Raw genomic sequence first — 16,746 nt, forward strand, 5'->3', positions numbered from 1 at the left:
TACACTTAAAATTTGTATTTCCTCTCTTGATACCTATGTGCTTTCTCAAGCGTATGCTCTGCTTAAAGCTAGGATTACAACTCTGGATATTTATGGAGCACAGATGTTCTATGAACATCTTTACTATTAAGTCTGATTAACCATGAAGTTAACTACTGATGTGTATTTTCATATTTTTCAGTTTTAATTTAAATTTGATGGGTTTTAGTATTATATAATATATAATTTTATAAAAGAAACTCAATAGTGTAGATTTAAAGAAGCTTCATTATTAGCCTGTAAAAATAATCATTGACATAAGGATTCTGCCTAGGAAGGCCTCATGATTGGCAGTCACATACTTCCTGAGAGGCATTTCACCCTATATGTACTTCTTGGCAAGTAAATGATGGAAACATATATGTCCTTATTGCCAAAGTATGTTCCAGTTACTGGAAAGAGTAAGAAGTGGGATAAACAATATAACAGATTTATATTACACAGAAAACCTTCCAGGTTCTTCTCCCCCTTTCTCAAGTACTGTTAGCATGCACAAATATCTGCAAATGTTTGAGAGACAGAAATAAAATGATTCAGTATCATACTACTCAATTTTCCCAGATTAATTCTAAATATCCTAGGTATCTCAGTATTAGGCAGAAAGACAAAAAAAGCAAGCTCCTTCCAGATACAACATAATCTAAAGGACAGAAAAAATGTGTCATATCTTCCAACAATAGAGACACTTCTCTGTTTTACTTCTATTTCAGCCTGTCCTCGCAGGTTTATAAATCAAATTTTCTATAGTATGCCAGCTTTTGTCCTAATTTTTTTTTTTTATGATTTGCATTAAACACTTTACTCAACGCAAAATCACTCAATTCCATTAGTTCAGTATTGATTTTACCTCAAAAACTTCTTCATCCAGAATCCTGGTTCCAAAGACAGTGATGCCGTTGGTGTCCACAACTGTTCTGTCACTTCTTTCAAGTGGTTTTGTAGTTTTTTTGTTACAGTCAACAATCATTGTAACACTTTTTTTCTCCACACTAATAGCTACTCGATGCCACCTATTGGAAAAAAATAATTCTATGGTAATTTGTTTTTAAAACTAGGTCATTGTGTTCTTACGAAGAAAGTTTATTGAAGATTATACACCAAGTCACAGATAAAATTTTAAATGTCTCCATTTCTTTCTTTCTTTCATATGTACACAATGTCTTGTCTATTCAAAATATAATGTCTGTCCCTTAGTACAAAGGAATCTGACCCATAGCTCTTTGTAAATGTCCTTTATAAGATGTTCAAGCTGTTCTTCTCTGAAGCTTTATCCAAAGAACAGTAGTAAATGCAAATTAGAAGCGAGTACACTGTTTACATTTTTTAGATTGAATGATCCAATGACAAACCTTATTTTTATGAATGTGTTTGATTTACCAAATTACTTGAGTAATTAGTGGGCAAATAGCTTTGATTCAGTGCCTTAATTTTTATTTACATTTTTCTATTTGTGATCAATCACCAAAATTTTTCAAATACATACAACAGTTGAACATAGATGGTTTTCCAGATACATATACTTAACAAACGCTTGCCAATATTTCTGCAACTTATAGTTTTGCCTACATAAATATTCACCAAAAAGTGAAGGAAGTGATTCAGAATACTGACAAATTATTTTCTTTTAAAGACATTTAAGAATAAAGTTTTGTACAATTTGTCCAACTATACTAAGTTCTTCTTGAGTTCTTATTGTGATGAGAGACCACATTAATTTAGTGAGCCTCTCTGTTATGACTGAGATGACTTAAATATCTAAGAGCAAGAGCAGGCCACTTTGTAATCGAACATGGAGCAAAACATCAATGAATCTTTGATATTCCAGGGCAAAAATTGTCCAAGTTTGGCACATTAGTGGCTGCTAAGAGGAAAGCTGGAATCAAATTATTTTAGTTGGCATTTGTAGCACTAAGGTTGTCTAAACCTGAGCGACAGCTTAGATCGTTGTTACAAAGAGCTTCTGTGTATCAAAAGGAACACCTCGAAGCTAATGGAATCTGACTGCTAAACAGTATCACTGAACCAGAACTCTAATTCCATGTTTTCTCTGGAATGCCATTAAACATTATTATAAAAGCAAATTGTCCATGCATTCTCAGGCACATTCCACTGTTTACACTTTTTAAATATATCTCATTTTGAGATGAAGATTGTTGCTCTAGATCCTTCATAAAATAGCTGAGTCAGAAGAAAATCTTTTGAAAGCACGTGGAAGATGAAAGCCTGAAATCATAGTTCACTGTGGACAGGACTGACTCCAGCTGATTTAGAAGTTGTATAGTCTCACCGCAGGGAATTGTACCAAACCAAATCCATTTTGATTTCTTAATGCTTATCAGTTTCTCAACATTTTTGGGGAAATTCTGAAATCCTTGCCAAAGCTTTGTTACTTAGAGGAAATCAATGGAAAAAAAAAAGTTTGCTGCTTTGTTTTATCACTCCTCCTGCTAGGGAAATGCAGCAGGTTTGGGTTTCATGATATAATTCCATTATCTGGTAATAGAAGGGCTAGAAGACAATTACAGATTTTTATTTTTTTAATCCTTTATTGTTTTATAAAAATATTTCATTACTGTTGAATTTTTCTCCTTCCTTCTCTGATTAATTTTCCTTTTTCTTTAATAAAATTTCATTCTGTCTATCTCTGGAGACTGTGGCTGCTCTTCCTGAACTACAGCACAACTAAATAAAAAGCCATTGAAAGGATAAATGTCCACTTACAAGCACTAAAATGACATTCCTAGAGAATGATTACTTGTTAATTTTTTGTACCTAACTTCCCTTTGTAGACAATTGCATTAATAACACCATAGGTATTTGAGATTGTCTATACTGAGGATGCAACATCCTTGTAGCACTTCAGATTAATTATCCAGCTTATTCTTCCCTGATATATATATATATATCTTAAACCATCTTATTATCTGTTTTGGTTCAGGATAGGAGAAATCATATGCTGTCTTGTCAGCTTGTCTTCACTCTATCCCAATCAAATGGATAATACAGCCCTTCTAGTGAGACTGCTTTGAGTCTTCATGAAAAGTTTCACTATTTCACAGGAAGTGTCTTCATAGGTCTTGTTTTAGTGAGCTTAACTTCTGTGACTGTTTCTTTGTTCTTTATTATAGAAACATCAAATAAGATGTGGTTTGGCTTTATTTCTAACTGTACACACATTTTGAAGCTGGAAATGTTTTCTGCTCCAAAGATTCTCTGACTTTTGTACCACAGCAGTCCAACTAGCTGGAAATTGTTACTGTTTTATTCAAATACTTAAGATAACTGTTTGTAAAGGTTATAACCACCTATACAGTGGTCTTTGATATAATTTTTCATCTTAAAATTTTACACTTACTTCCCATCAGCAATGTTGACTGTTCTGAAAAGAGGATAGTCTTCTGGGGCAGGTTTACCATTTTGGTCTTCAAATAGGAAGACAGGGGATCTACCAACTTCAACGCCTATTTGCTGAATTCCTTGCTCATTGTAGATAGACAGAAGGAAAGACTGGATACCCTTTTTAGGTTTTACTGTCATTAATACTGAAAAATCTTCTGGAAAATCTCCACCTGCAGACGAATTGATATATATATACAGTTATGAAATCAGAAAAAATTAAACCATTCTTTAAAGGTTTATATTTTTCTATAAGCACAGGGGATCCTGTCTACAAACTGGTGGGGTTTTTTAATTCTCAAAAATAAGTACATATAAAATTATGCTGGGAATTTTTTTTTTTCATCCTTTCTGATCTTGCTTTAATTCCTAAAAGATATACCTTAATGATTTTTAAATATGACTTGTGAATGTATTGTAGATTTATGTAGTAATACGATATATATGCAAGAATTATTATAGTTTTGTATTCATTATTTTTTCTATTAATCTGCTTTTTAGCAGTCTTCTAAGTTAAAAGCATGCACTGCAATTGCACTTGACAGAACAAGTATCCATATTATAGCAAATATGTTCCCAGGTACTTCATCTCTCTTCATAACCACTTCTTTTAGTTTCTCTCTCACAATGTATATTTGAGTCTTTCTAGAACGATATTGTACATAACATTGAAATAATACATAGGTAGTTTTATTTTATAGGTGCTTCAGGCAAAATAAAAGAATATTTAATTTTCATTTCTCTAATGCTTTCTCTTTGAAGCAGAGATTATATACCAGTCATTATTTGAAGGAAAGGGCAATGTCTTCTCACTTATGCCCTGCGATAGGACGCGGGGCAATGGTCACAAGCTGGAGCACAGGAAGTTCCACCTCAACATGAGGAAGAACTTCTTCACTGTAAGGGTTCCAGAGCACTGGAACAGGCTCCCCAGGGAGGTTGTGGAGTCTCCTTCCCTGGAGACTTTTAAGCCCCGACTGGATGCGTTCCTGTGTGACCTGTCCTAGACTAGATGGTCCTGCTCTGGCAGGGGGGTTGGACTCGGCGCTCTCTGGAGGTCCCTTCCAACCCCTAACATTCTGTGATTTTGTGATTATTTCAACCTTTATAACTAAAAGTAAAATTAAAAATGGGTATAGCTGGTTTATAAAGGAAGAACTGAGGTTTGCACTCTGACATATACATTGGATCTGTGTGGCTTCAGCTGTAACTTGACATGCATGTAGTACAGGAATTAGAATTTTAAAAAAATGTTGGCAAAGAATGTAACTTCATCTTTGTGTGCGCGTGGGCAAAATGTTCTTAAACATTTTAAAAATATAATGAATAAGTTTTAGTAATGTAACATTTTCATAATGAATAAAAGCATGTAAGACTTCAGCATCAAAAGCTGTTTTAGTAATTGCTTCTTCCAATGGAGAAAAGGTAAGACTGTTTCCAAGGCAGGTCTAGTGGGAAAACCCTTTCAGATTTCTATGAAGTCTTCCATGAAGACAAGATACTGATGGCATTAACTCTTTAGTTACAATACAAAACCAAAATGCATTAAATCTTCATTGCTCTGTAAATGACATATTATTCTAAACCAGAAAATCTCCGGTCTTATTATATTGTCTGCTGAAATGCTGATTTAAGTGCTTTCTACCATCTTTTGAACGTTTTTTGTGGTAAGTTGTTGAAAGGCTGTAGTAGTATAGACCACTTTAGGGCTTGCTTTGACATCTTATTTTGAAGGGATCAAAACCCAATAAATAGAAAGCATTTAATATACTCTGGTGATGCTTTGGCCAAGCTCTCTAATGACAAAGCAAAGCTCTTAGTTTACAGGATAAATTAAACTGTATGTTATAGCTTTTAACATCAAAGGTGACAGAAAAAAAAGAGAAAAGGTAACTTACCAAACGCCAAACAAATTATTTGAAAAGCACTGAATACTTGCCCTGTCTGCACTGTTAATCTGAAAGATATGTTGCAAATGCTTAAGGCAGGTGACACCAGTTCAGCTAGTCTTGGCACGTGCTCTTCAAACAGATAACATCCTATCAAAAAAAACCCTGGAGCTTTCTAAGAAAGGTGTCTGAAAATGAGTCATGTGCCTCAATTCAGCAGTTTCTGTTATCACTGCTATGATATAATATTCCCAGACTTTTTATCTGCACCTACATTGTGTAATTGTCTATGGAGGAAATTTACAATTTTCATTGAAAAAGTCAAAAGACAAATGACATTCTGACATGTAAAACTTTATGCATTGCTATGTATATAGAGAGTTCTTGGATGTATATCTGCAATAATTATCAAAGTCTTCTCAAATACTTTTAAATGTGTTTTTTTTTTCCTGGTATGGTTCTATTTGAACAATAACCAAAAATAACTATTGGAGGGAAAACCACTAGAAAAATCTTTGTGTATATATATGAGTTGCTGTCATTCCTATATGCTTTTATAAAAGATAACTAAGAGCATATAAGCAAACACAACAGAAATCTAAGCCGTTATCTTTACAATTATAGTAATTCCTTGCAGTCAGTGAAATCGGTGCCTATTACATTCTGGGAAACTGGCAAATATTATTAAATCCATTTTTAAAAGGTTGATATGTTGAATGCTCCCATCTTCTGCCATTCACAGCTCCCTTTGAGTTACGGTAGCTAAAATATACTTATGCTTCCTTGTGAGTTATAGGAGTTAGATGAAAGCAAGCATAGGATGCATTATGACTTGTACTGCCTAACTAATAAGATTGAGTTGAAAGACATCATTTCTTTATCTCCTGTAATCTTTCCACTACTGGAGAGCACTAAGGAAAAGGGACATAATTGCTCAAATATCTTTAAGACTCTTTGGAAAAGAAGACTTTCTTGTGCTGGGGAAAGGTTGCCTGTTCTGCAAGATTCAAAAGGAAGTAATTACCATTATCACCTCCAAAAAATGGCTTCTAGGTTCTTTACTGAAGTATAGTATAGCATGACATATTCCTGTATTAAGCAAAGTTTCGTGGTGGCTTCTTTTTATACTGTGAGCGAGCAGTGCTTTTTATTTGTCTCCTGCACACTGAAATATTGCAACAGATTGGTAAAACGAAACAAACTCATTCCAGTTGTAAAGCAGAGACTGGAAGCATTAATAAGTGCACATAAACTGAGGCAGTCAAAGGCTACAGCAGTTTAGATATCAGCCAACAACATGAGGTACTTATTTGTTCTGGCATTCAAGAATCATATGAACAGTTATTACTGCAGCTGACAGATCTCCTTAATGCTACTATTTGATTCATTAATAAGTGCAAGTCAGTCCAAGTTCTCAGACTTCCTGCTCTAGATTCTTGGGCTCTGATTTAGCAGAAAGTGCTTGTACTATTCTAAACTTCTAAAAATATCAGTGATTCCAAGCAGTTTAATCTTCTCTCCAGTTGTATTTGAATGTTAATTTAAATCCTTTTGTTGTACCACTTGGCTTCAATGACACACATTGTAAAACTCAGAATATAAAGGTGCCAATTTATCACACTATGCAGCTTAAACAGTTTTTCAATACAATGGATCATTTTTGCATTTTTTTTAAATAAACAGCAGCCCATATTCTGCTAACCTTAGGAATTAATTATAGACATAGTCTACAATGTCTTGCTGATAGTAGTGTGACTGTAATGTGCCATACGGTGAATATTTTCATCTGGATAGCTCTGTTAAACATATGCAACGGACTTGAAAGCATATATTAAAAACTGATGAACTGTGATAAAAACTAATACATTGTATCTGTAGTGAATTTTGCTTTTATCTTCTTCCACGAATAAAAATGTAAACTGAGTTAAGTGAACATGTAAGTTACGCTTGAACTCTGGATAGCTGTTTCCTATGTTGCTCTGGGAACACATTATTACTAAAAAATAATGCATGTTTCCCCCTTTATAGGTCTTGTATATCTACAACTGCTGCTCTGAAAGACAAAAATTAAAGTACTTTTCTTTGCCAACATCTAATCCGTATGTTTATAGACAGATGTTCAAACTTTGCATGATGCATCAAAGCAGAAAAATTAAATGTTCCATAGTATTGGTTTTCAATATTCTTGTTATAATTTTCTTTTAACAGTTTGGGTCAAGTGACAGCAAAATAATGGAATAAGAGTCTCTGATCAACATCCAGAGAATCTTTTCCAAAATGTGATTATTTCATTTCAGAAAAATTTGAGAGAAGATGAAATCACATTACCTGCTATCCACAACTAGCCTTGTTTAGTCCCTCAAATACCCAGATAGTCTTAGGTAATTCTTAACAGATGGTACTTCTGGGAATGATTTTGCAATGGCCAACCACAAACCATTTCTACCAGTGCAGCATTACTCCAGGAAGTACTGCTTTTAAATGGACTACTGAAACTGGAGGAAATTTGCCAAAGCCACAAAATAAGCTTTCCATCAGATAGCATCATGAAAGAACAGGTAATACGCCTTATATGCCTTACAGGCCAGTTCTGCCAGTGACGCAGAATTTGATGAAGAGCTGTATAACTGAAACCAATAAAAACTGATTCATTCAGTGGATAAAGAGCACATCCTGTCATTTGTATGCAGGCTCAACTCTAGGGATAGCAGAAGTGTTGTGTGGAACTGATGATGGACTACTTGCTGTGCTATAAAAACACAGGCAGTAAGATAACTTACCAAAGTAATAACTTTCTGACAATCTTACCTGGGTACAGCTGCTTTGTTGGGGCACTCAGCTGTGCAGTTTTTGAAACTCTATAGGCAACATCTGATCCTTTTGAATCCCTCCTGTTTGTGCAAAATCCTGTTGTTCTTGATACTCCTTCTGGTGAATTGTGAAATTCTAATGCTTTTAGCACATCAACAGGTTCAGCTGACAAAAAACAAAAACCAACAAAAAGAATTACTCATCCTGCACCTCTACAGTATGCAGCCTCTAAAAGGGATATTAATTTCATTGCAAAAGCACATATGTAATCACAGCAGTAGCTGCATCCTATTTTGATTTACTGAAGATCATTCCCACACTAGATTTTTTAACAGTATTATTAATTTTTAAATATATAAGAGTTCATCTCATCTGAAGTAATTATTATGATCAGATTTTGAGGCTATTCAACTACACACTGAAACATTGTTTCCCAAATGCAGAGAATCCTGGTGATTGAAATTTACATTCTTTTAATGAGTGATTTCTAAGATGTGGAACGGATTTTAAAAGCTTGCACAGAAGTTTTAGAAGCATTCAGCTACTAATAATCTGCTATAAGAAACTTGTCTGTTGCCATCATTAAAATATATTCTGATTACATATGACTGCTTTCTCAGATACAGAGTGGTAAGGAAAAAGCTAATCTTGTTTCTCATCCCAGTAGAGAAAGAAAAATGTTCCTACTTTGCTGCAAGAAGTGAATGAACAGTATCAGTCTGTCTTTATTTACAAATTAAAATTCAAATAGACACCTGATTGTACTTGGGCTCTAAAGTACAAAATGTTGCATTTATGCTTAGTGTCTAACTATTTAAAGGGGAAATCAGAGCTGCTACTGCACTGATATTGATATAAATTATTGACAGATAGAGCCAACAACAAAGCCTTAATCTATAAAAGTTCACCATGGCAAATGAGCTAACTCATAATTCTTGGATAGAAAAGCACTTCGAGAGTGAGAGACCATAGCTTGCTTACTGCATAACTTTTCTCTTAGAAAAAACATAAAGTGCTCATTTTCATACTTCCTACAGATCATGCATTCATTAGTTTATTTTTTTGGGTGGAAACAAAATTTCAATGGACCATTTTTTCACTGACTGTTCTACAGTTATGTTGCCAAACTCATAACCACTTTATCTGAAAAGACAAAGTTCTACATGACTTTCACTGTTAAAGCTGAGAAATGTTTGGTAAACCTGACCCTTCACTTCTTTGAACCATATTGTGGCATTAACTACAGCTAACTTATTCTCTGTTATTACTCATTTTATGTGTCAACAAATTTCAGCTTAAGGCTCAAACTTCACTCTGTGTGAATATTCAACTGTTTGAACAACTATTGAAAGACAAACAAGTGAAAGAATGTATAAACACAGGCAAAGTGATATTCTAATTAGAGTCACTGATGGAAACCTCTCTGCCTTCTTTTCTTACTATTTGTAGACTTCTAGGCAGTGTTAAAATTTTGTATCACAGTAGTATCTCAGAAGTCACTTTAGTATCTTCACTGTCAATAACAGATGTGAACAAAGTTAACTAGCTCATCCTATTCATCTGGCATTGCCAAATATGAAAAATTCAACTTTGTGGTTAAGCCTATCTTTGAATAACACCAAAAGTATATTCTTTAAAATATACTTTCTTTTTAATATTTTTCTCAGTCTAGAATGTACATAACTTCTTCAGTTTTAAAACATTCACAAGAAAATTCTTGTGAGATGCTTTTTTTTTTACACTGTTCAATGTCTCATTTCCACCAGATTGTGTTATCAAATATAAACCTAATAGTTAATGTTTGTTGAAAGCTAATACATTTTGAATTAATACTACAGTATAAACCTACATTTACTTAAAATGTACCTATCCTGCAGATTCAAGACATTATGTGTGAAACTATTATTTTGAGAAAGTTTAAGAGCATGCAAATTCTAAACATGTCTTACCTCTCTAAGTGCAGACTAAACAATTTTAATGGATATAATGTATTTTCTACAGGTATTCCACATAATTTTAGAGTTACTACCATACTGAAGGAACTGCCACACTTCTTTTCTGGTAAGGGACAGTTATTTTTGCAGCACCTATAATAATTTGAATCAGTTATGTAGAAACAGTTACTGGAAATATTAGTAAAAATTCCAAGTCACTGTATAAGTCAACCACTGCTACATTCCTTTTTCTTTTCCTCTTTTCTATAATTTGTCCCAGATTCATCATTGTTTTTTAGAATAATGGCTGTTCTTTGCCTGGCTGACTGGAAGAGTATTCACCCATAAACAAGATTATTCATTACTCCCTGCTAGTTCTGCTGCTAAAAAACTTCCAGACAAGAAACAGGGTAATAATAGAAGACAACAATTTTCAAACCGCAAATTCCAAATAATAAGAACAAACATTTTGTTAACAGCCCATAGATGACGTGTATTTCCGCCAGCTGGGATTCACAAAATGTAAATAGCAAAAACACTAGTCTGTTTATTAGTCAGAGTCCTAGAAATGTAACTTATGGAAAGAAGTTAATTAGTCTCTATCTCCAAATATGGCTCACTTACTAAACACTTAAAGATCACAAGAAACAAACTGCTTCCCTGACATATAGAAAAGATTTTAGATAGCCACTTTGATCAGTAGTTAAAAAGTAAAGTTGTTCCTTAGAAGTCTTTAGATAAACCAGGTAGGAATCTATAAGATGTAGGTTTTTTGTTGGGTTTTTTTTTTTTACAAAAACATTGCTTTTGATAGAAACCTACCTATCATTCAGTCTGTTTTACAGACTGAATTTGTGCCTCTTCCTCATAATTGTTTTTGCAACATTCTTGTGTGTGTGTCATTACTGAACCTGGGCTTGACTCTCATCAAATGCCCAGATCAGGATACAACCAACCCCATATTTCAGTTGGAAGACAACAAGCCTGGAAGTCTCCTCACAGCTCTTATTACCATTTCCTAGCTGAAAAAAAGGGCTCACTGTTTAGAGCACTTCTCCCCAGCACTCCTCCTGCTTCATGGATACACTAGGGGCAAAACCACTCTCTTTGCTAGTGGAAATTTTGTCTTTGTGAATTTCAGGATTTTTTTACATTTTCTGGAACTATGGCAACCTAGTTGGAGCAAGTGTTCAGTAGCCCTTATGATGTTGCCATGACAGTCTCAAAATTCTTGATGAGCTCACTGTGCATGTTCAGCTGATCTGCTCAATGCCTCTACAGAAAGCACTGGTCACAGTTGCTCCCCATATGTAGAAGCCCAGTCACAAATAATCAGCTCTGGACAAACAAAAGCCCTTAGGTCCTAACTGCTTAGAGGTAAGCTGTTCGGAGAACAGAGGATGACAAGAAGTCCTCACATTGCCAGCACTGGCTTACTTAGAAGGCCAGGATAGAGAGCCAGTAAGACAACTCACCGAGTCAGGGAAAAGCATAGTCTGGAAGCTATCAGATAAACCTGTGGCTTCTCTCTGCCAGTTTCTGTAGGTTTTCCAGTGCCCAGTGTCACTGTATTTTGGGAACATCAGCTCTCCCTGAAAAAATACCTCTTCTCTAGCATTCTTCTCCCACACAGTTTCTGAGAATAGTAAGAAATACCCAGAAAAAGCACCAGTTCTAAGGCCATGCAGTTTGCCTGTTAGCATGGTGTACAAATTAAGACTGCAGCTTGTGTTTATATAGGTCAATATTGATGTATCCCATATATTGGCAGATCAAGGATTTCTCACAAGAACTTTAAAGTACATAAAGCAGCTTTCCCAAATGATTTTTACCTTCTAGTCTTTTTGCAGCTTTCCAACTTGGTGCTAATATTTAAGATGACATGGAAATCTCCAATAAGCATCATGTAAATAGCTCTGCAGTTCTTGAGCTGCAGTTAATTCTCCTTATGGAACTTAGACATCAGCTTTGATAATTAAGCTCTTTGCCATAGCAAATTTGACAAAATACAAGATCGAGATCTTAAAATTGGGTCACTTCATGTAGGTGTTCATGGCCAAAGTGCACTACTGCAGGCAAGCCAGACAACCCTTTGAAAAGAAGCCTGCGTTCATCATTCATGTGCTACTTTTCCACTGATAGAGAACTAAGTGCAGGGGATCACTCTTCTCACTAAATATTATAGCGCAAAGTTCAACAGCATATATCCCTGATTCAAGAAAGTTCAGAGAGAGACAAGCAGCTTTCACTGACACTAACAGACATCAGTAGCCAGAGAAGTGTTTAAAAGCACTGGAATTCCTGGAATGGCAAAGGAGAATTCTTCAAAAATCCCTTTTTAGAGGACAAAATTTTGTTTAGAAGACAAAATAGGAAACCGAGTATCCTAGTATCTTTCAAGATATCAAAATGTTAACCATTTACCTCTAGCATAAGTTCCTGGCTTATAAAAATAAAGAAGATAAAGCTCAAAAAATCCCATAACACCTTAGTGATGTAACATGTCAAGACCTGAAATAACTTGTAACTTGAAGTATTTAACATCTCAGAGCCAAATTCTGGTCTTCATTAATGTAGTATGACTGAAGTACATCCAACCACTCAATGAGCTTTCCATATTTATAATGGTATGGATAAGAACATTTGGTCCAAAGCATTTTGTGTTAAATATAACTCCAAAGCCATAATTAATCTTTTGCTTTCCCTTTAGCTTTCTTCTGCAGGAACTAAATACCCATCTTGGGGAGGACACACAACAGACTGACAGAAATATAAAATCTTCTAGTTTAAATGGCAATAAAATATGGGTAAAAGCATGCAAATTAAAAAGAAGAAAGAAAAAAAAAAACTATTAGCATATCTCTGCTGGAATTTGAAAGGATGCATTAGTTAATTAGATGTATTGGAGTTAATTAGTTTTAAACTGTATGCTAGACCACACTTGTACATTGCCAGGTCAGGGCAGATTATCAGAAGTGAATTACATGAGAGAAACTTCATGTGTTTGCTGGTTTTTTTTGTTTTTTTTTGTAGAGGAGGAAAATGCATATTAAAACTGACTTCCATTGTTGGTTAGTATTTTCAAGCCTAAACTTTCTGTCTATACAATGATACCTTTTTTTTTAAAGGTAATGACAATACATTCTATTCCACAAATTAATAGCCAGATCTTTGAAAAATATAATGCTATTGTAGATTGAAAAAGAGCATCTGTAATAATCTAGACTACATTTTGATCATAAATTCACAATTTAAAATATCATGGCTTTAATTTCATTTCACTATCTCTAAATTGAAATAAAACCTGTGAAATACTCCTATTGATACTGATATTTGTACTATACATACAGATCAAATTATGATGCCTTTATACTGCATTATACCTAACAACTACTGCCATTGTTTAAAGTGATTTCTTTTGAAGTTAAGTAGAAGCTGGTGAAATCAGCATATTAATTTCTGATATGTTATAATGTCATAAATATAAATAGCACTTATTAGACAAGATCAGAGGACTTGCTTCCTTCACTCTGACTTCCTGATAAATTTGAGCTGGACTCTGTTATGTAAGATGGCTCTCCCTTTCCCTTGGTGTAAACTATCCAAGGAGAAGGTTCCCAGGTTATGGTATCAGAGAAATGAGGGACTGAGAAACTGCACAGCAACTCAGCGACTGAAGTCCTTTGGACTGGGTGGATGACTTATTCAATATGTGACATCAAGCCTCCTTATCTTAAGGATTACCTCAGTTTTCAGTATAAATGCTTAGCATTTCCACTTCTCTCTAAGCAAACACTTCATGAAGGTGGTCACATAACTCTAGGTAAAAGGATGACTTACATTACCTGACAGGGACAAGTTGTATCAGACGCAAGAAAACTTGCATTGGAATGGCCAGGTCTGGTTTATAACATTTGTATTTATTTAAATGTAGATAGTAATTAAATGAGTGGTGTTTAATCATATTTGCTTTGTTTATAAAATGTGCATCCTGTCTGTAACAGAGATCATGGCAAACTTGCTATCTTAGCGATAGGCAATAAAACTTCTTCTTTGCTCTTCAGCAGCCACCATTAAAATTCTGCATTGCGATAAAGCCCATCTGACCCTGCAAGCTTTACAAAACACAAAAAAAGATGCATCAACAGTGCATCTAATGGCAACAATGTAATCTTTGGAATTACAGCAGCAGCAATCACTTTAGATAAAAGGATAAGATCTATACATATTATCTTTCTAGCTACAATCATGTTGTAATGTTAATTATTTTTACTCTAATGACTTTGCATTTATGAAAATGTTTTGATTTACAATGGATGTTCAGTAGCTAGAAAATTGTAAAATAGCAATTGCAGCAATGACCCCAAACCAGTTCTCCATATAGATTTACTCAAATCACATGGGTTTCCTCAAATCAATCTAGCGAGTGGCATTGATGTAAATGCAAAAAGAAAAAAAAAATGTGTAAGTGCTTCCTCAGAAGTTCTTTCTGACCTACATAGGCTAATTGGTTATCAGACAGGTTTCTAACCATCCTTTCCTACATAACACTGTATTCAGAAGCAGTTTATGGGGCAATTCCATGAGTGGCTGCAATTCCCCACTCCTGTAGATCTCACTCAGTATTTCATATCTTACTTAAATCTTAAGAAGTCAAGCATCTAGAGTGATCCTGTCACAGATGCATGCAGTAATCCTCTGTAGACTTGGAATACATGTGGATTGAAAAGATATTATTCACTGAACTGAGATTTCTTTTGAGTGAATCAGATTATTCCTTTAGATAACCAAGTCAGAATGGATGGCTGTTCTTATTTAAAAGGTCCCACGCCTTTAGTTTTCTTCTAGTCTATACAGAACATGCTGCAAGCTACTTAGAAGTTGCAATGAGAAATTAATATAGCTCTGAACCTTTTTAGATAGGCTATACCAAACTTGACCTCCATTCTCTTTCTATGAACTGTACAGTAAAGCATTTTTAGCTGCAGTTAAAGGTGCTGGTGACAGGGAACCAAACAGTTCAATACAGAATTTTATTGGAGATAGGTATACGGAGGAAACAATCATCTTCATTTTCAGACCTCAAGGTGAACTTCTCCAGGACTGACAGGAAAGTAATTGTGGTGACAACTTCTTACTACATTCCCATATGAAATTCTTTAGAGGATGAATCACTTGGACTACACTATTTTTCTTTCTGTACAAATGCCTAATAAAGCATAGAGGTTAAAATTCTATCATATTAAGATTTTGGTCTGGTAACTCCCAGGTCTTAGTCTCTTAATTATATGAGAGAACACAGGCACAGTGAGCCTTCCTTATTTATAAAAGCTTTGTTCACCTACATAATTTACAAGATGCTCCCAGATTGCATGCTGGGGGACATATATCAAATGCAAATAATAACAAAACTCAAGGGAAATAAAGAGCCCAAATTCTTTACTTTACAGATATCCCTTAGCAAACAGAGCGTGCAGCTGTTTGATATACTGTTAAGAATTGTAGCTGTGGCTTTTCCTTTTTCAAATAAAGAGTATTTTTATAATAAATGGTATTAAATATTTTTCAGGTGTAATACACAGGTAACTTCTAGAGTTACCATAATTCTTCAGCAATGTCTTTCTTTTGATTAATATGAAAACGAAAATTATCAGTAATGACAAATAGCCCATAAGATTTACAATGCGTAAGTTGTAACTGGTGAGATACAAACCTGGAGTAGAAAAGAACTTAATTTGACCCAGTAAAAAGAATTATCTGAGAAATTTAGGAAGACTAGCACTTCTCAATTGCTATTATTTGACTTAATATTTTTTCCACGGAAATATGTTTCATTCTGCTAGTAATCCATTCCAGTGGAACTACTGCAAAACTGGAGTGTTAAAACGTTAATCTTCGATCCTAAATGGAGTGGGTTTTTAAAAGTTTAGTCCAGTTTCATTTCACTGTGACAGATTATTTAAAGAGTAGGAGCTATTATAGGCTAGTAGGCTAAAATATGCATATTTGGTGGGTACTGATGAAGGGACTCCTTATATTTGTGGACAAGACTTTCAAAATAGGCTACCTATGGTTAGATTTTTAGGTATATATTAAGAAACAGAAGTAGGAGGTACTGGCTGCTCCATGGTTTTGTGAAACTATGTTGCATATTATAGGCACAGTAGCCTACAGTCATTTAGCTTATTTACTTTTCTTAAAATTTTGAATCTTCATAACCAAAAGTGCTCATTGTGAGGACTCTGCATGTGTTCTATAGGTGGGTAAAGACAAAAACTACTATGATTAAGGTTTTCAATTGACACATATTAGATGGTCCAAGGCTTAATGAATGTAAGAGGTGAAAATATTTTAATGAACAAAAACTCATATGAGGGGATAACTGGTATTCAGTTTCTGCTGTTAAACTCTCAGAACGGTTCCGTCAGGGGAAAAAAAAAAGTTTCCTTTAAAACCAAAAAAATCTTAGACACAGATCGTGTCAAAGTTCTGCATAGGTTTATTTTAGCTACCATTTGTCAAGCTGTTTTCAGCAGTTCTCCTACTGTGAAACCTGATAACTTTTCCCCTCCTTGCATTCCTTCTCCCAGATTATTAGTCCAGTTTCTCACTCTATCAACAATTAGCAAACAGTTTAGTTTACCAGCTGGACCTAAGTTTGCTAGAGCAGAAAGAGT

The 16,746-nt window shown here is 34.6% G+C and overlaps 1 protein-coding gene across 1 annotated transcript in view; it reads right to left on the reverse strand.

Moving 5' to 3' along the window:
- Window positions 1-886: 886 nt before the first annotated feature.
- Window positions 887-16,746, reverse strand: part of LOC103779686 (collagen alpha-1(XI) chain-like) — a gene marked incomplete at its 3' end in the record, with an annotated part of 21,923 nt that continues 6,063 nt past the window's right edge. Inside the window, exons 2-4 of the mRNA XM_008947331.1 lie at window positions 8,133-8,300; window positions 3,395-3,608; window positions 887-1,049 (exon numbers count right to left, since the gene is read on the reverse strand). Of these exons, the coding sequence (XP_008945579.1) occupies window positions 887-1,049; window positions 3,395-3,608; window positions 8,133-8,300 (545 nt within the window). The remainder of the gene's footprint in view (window positions 1,050-3,394; window positions 3,609-8,132; window positions 8,301-16,746) is intronic.

The sequence above is a fragment of the Merops nubicus genome, unplaced genomic scaffold, assembly GCF_000691845.1.
Source record: "Merops nubicus isolate BGI_N331 unplaced genomic scaffold, ASM69184v1 scaffold20539, whole genome shotgun sequence".
Taxonomy (NCBI): Eukaryota; Metazoa; Chordata; class Aves; order Coraciiformes; family Meropidae; genus Merops; species Merops nubicus.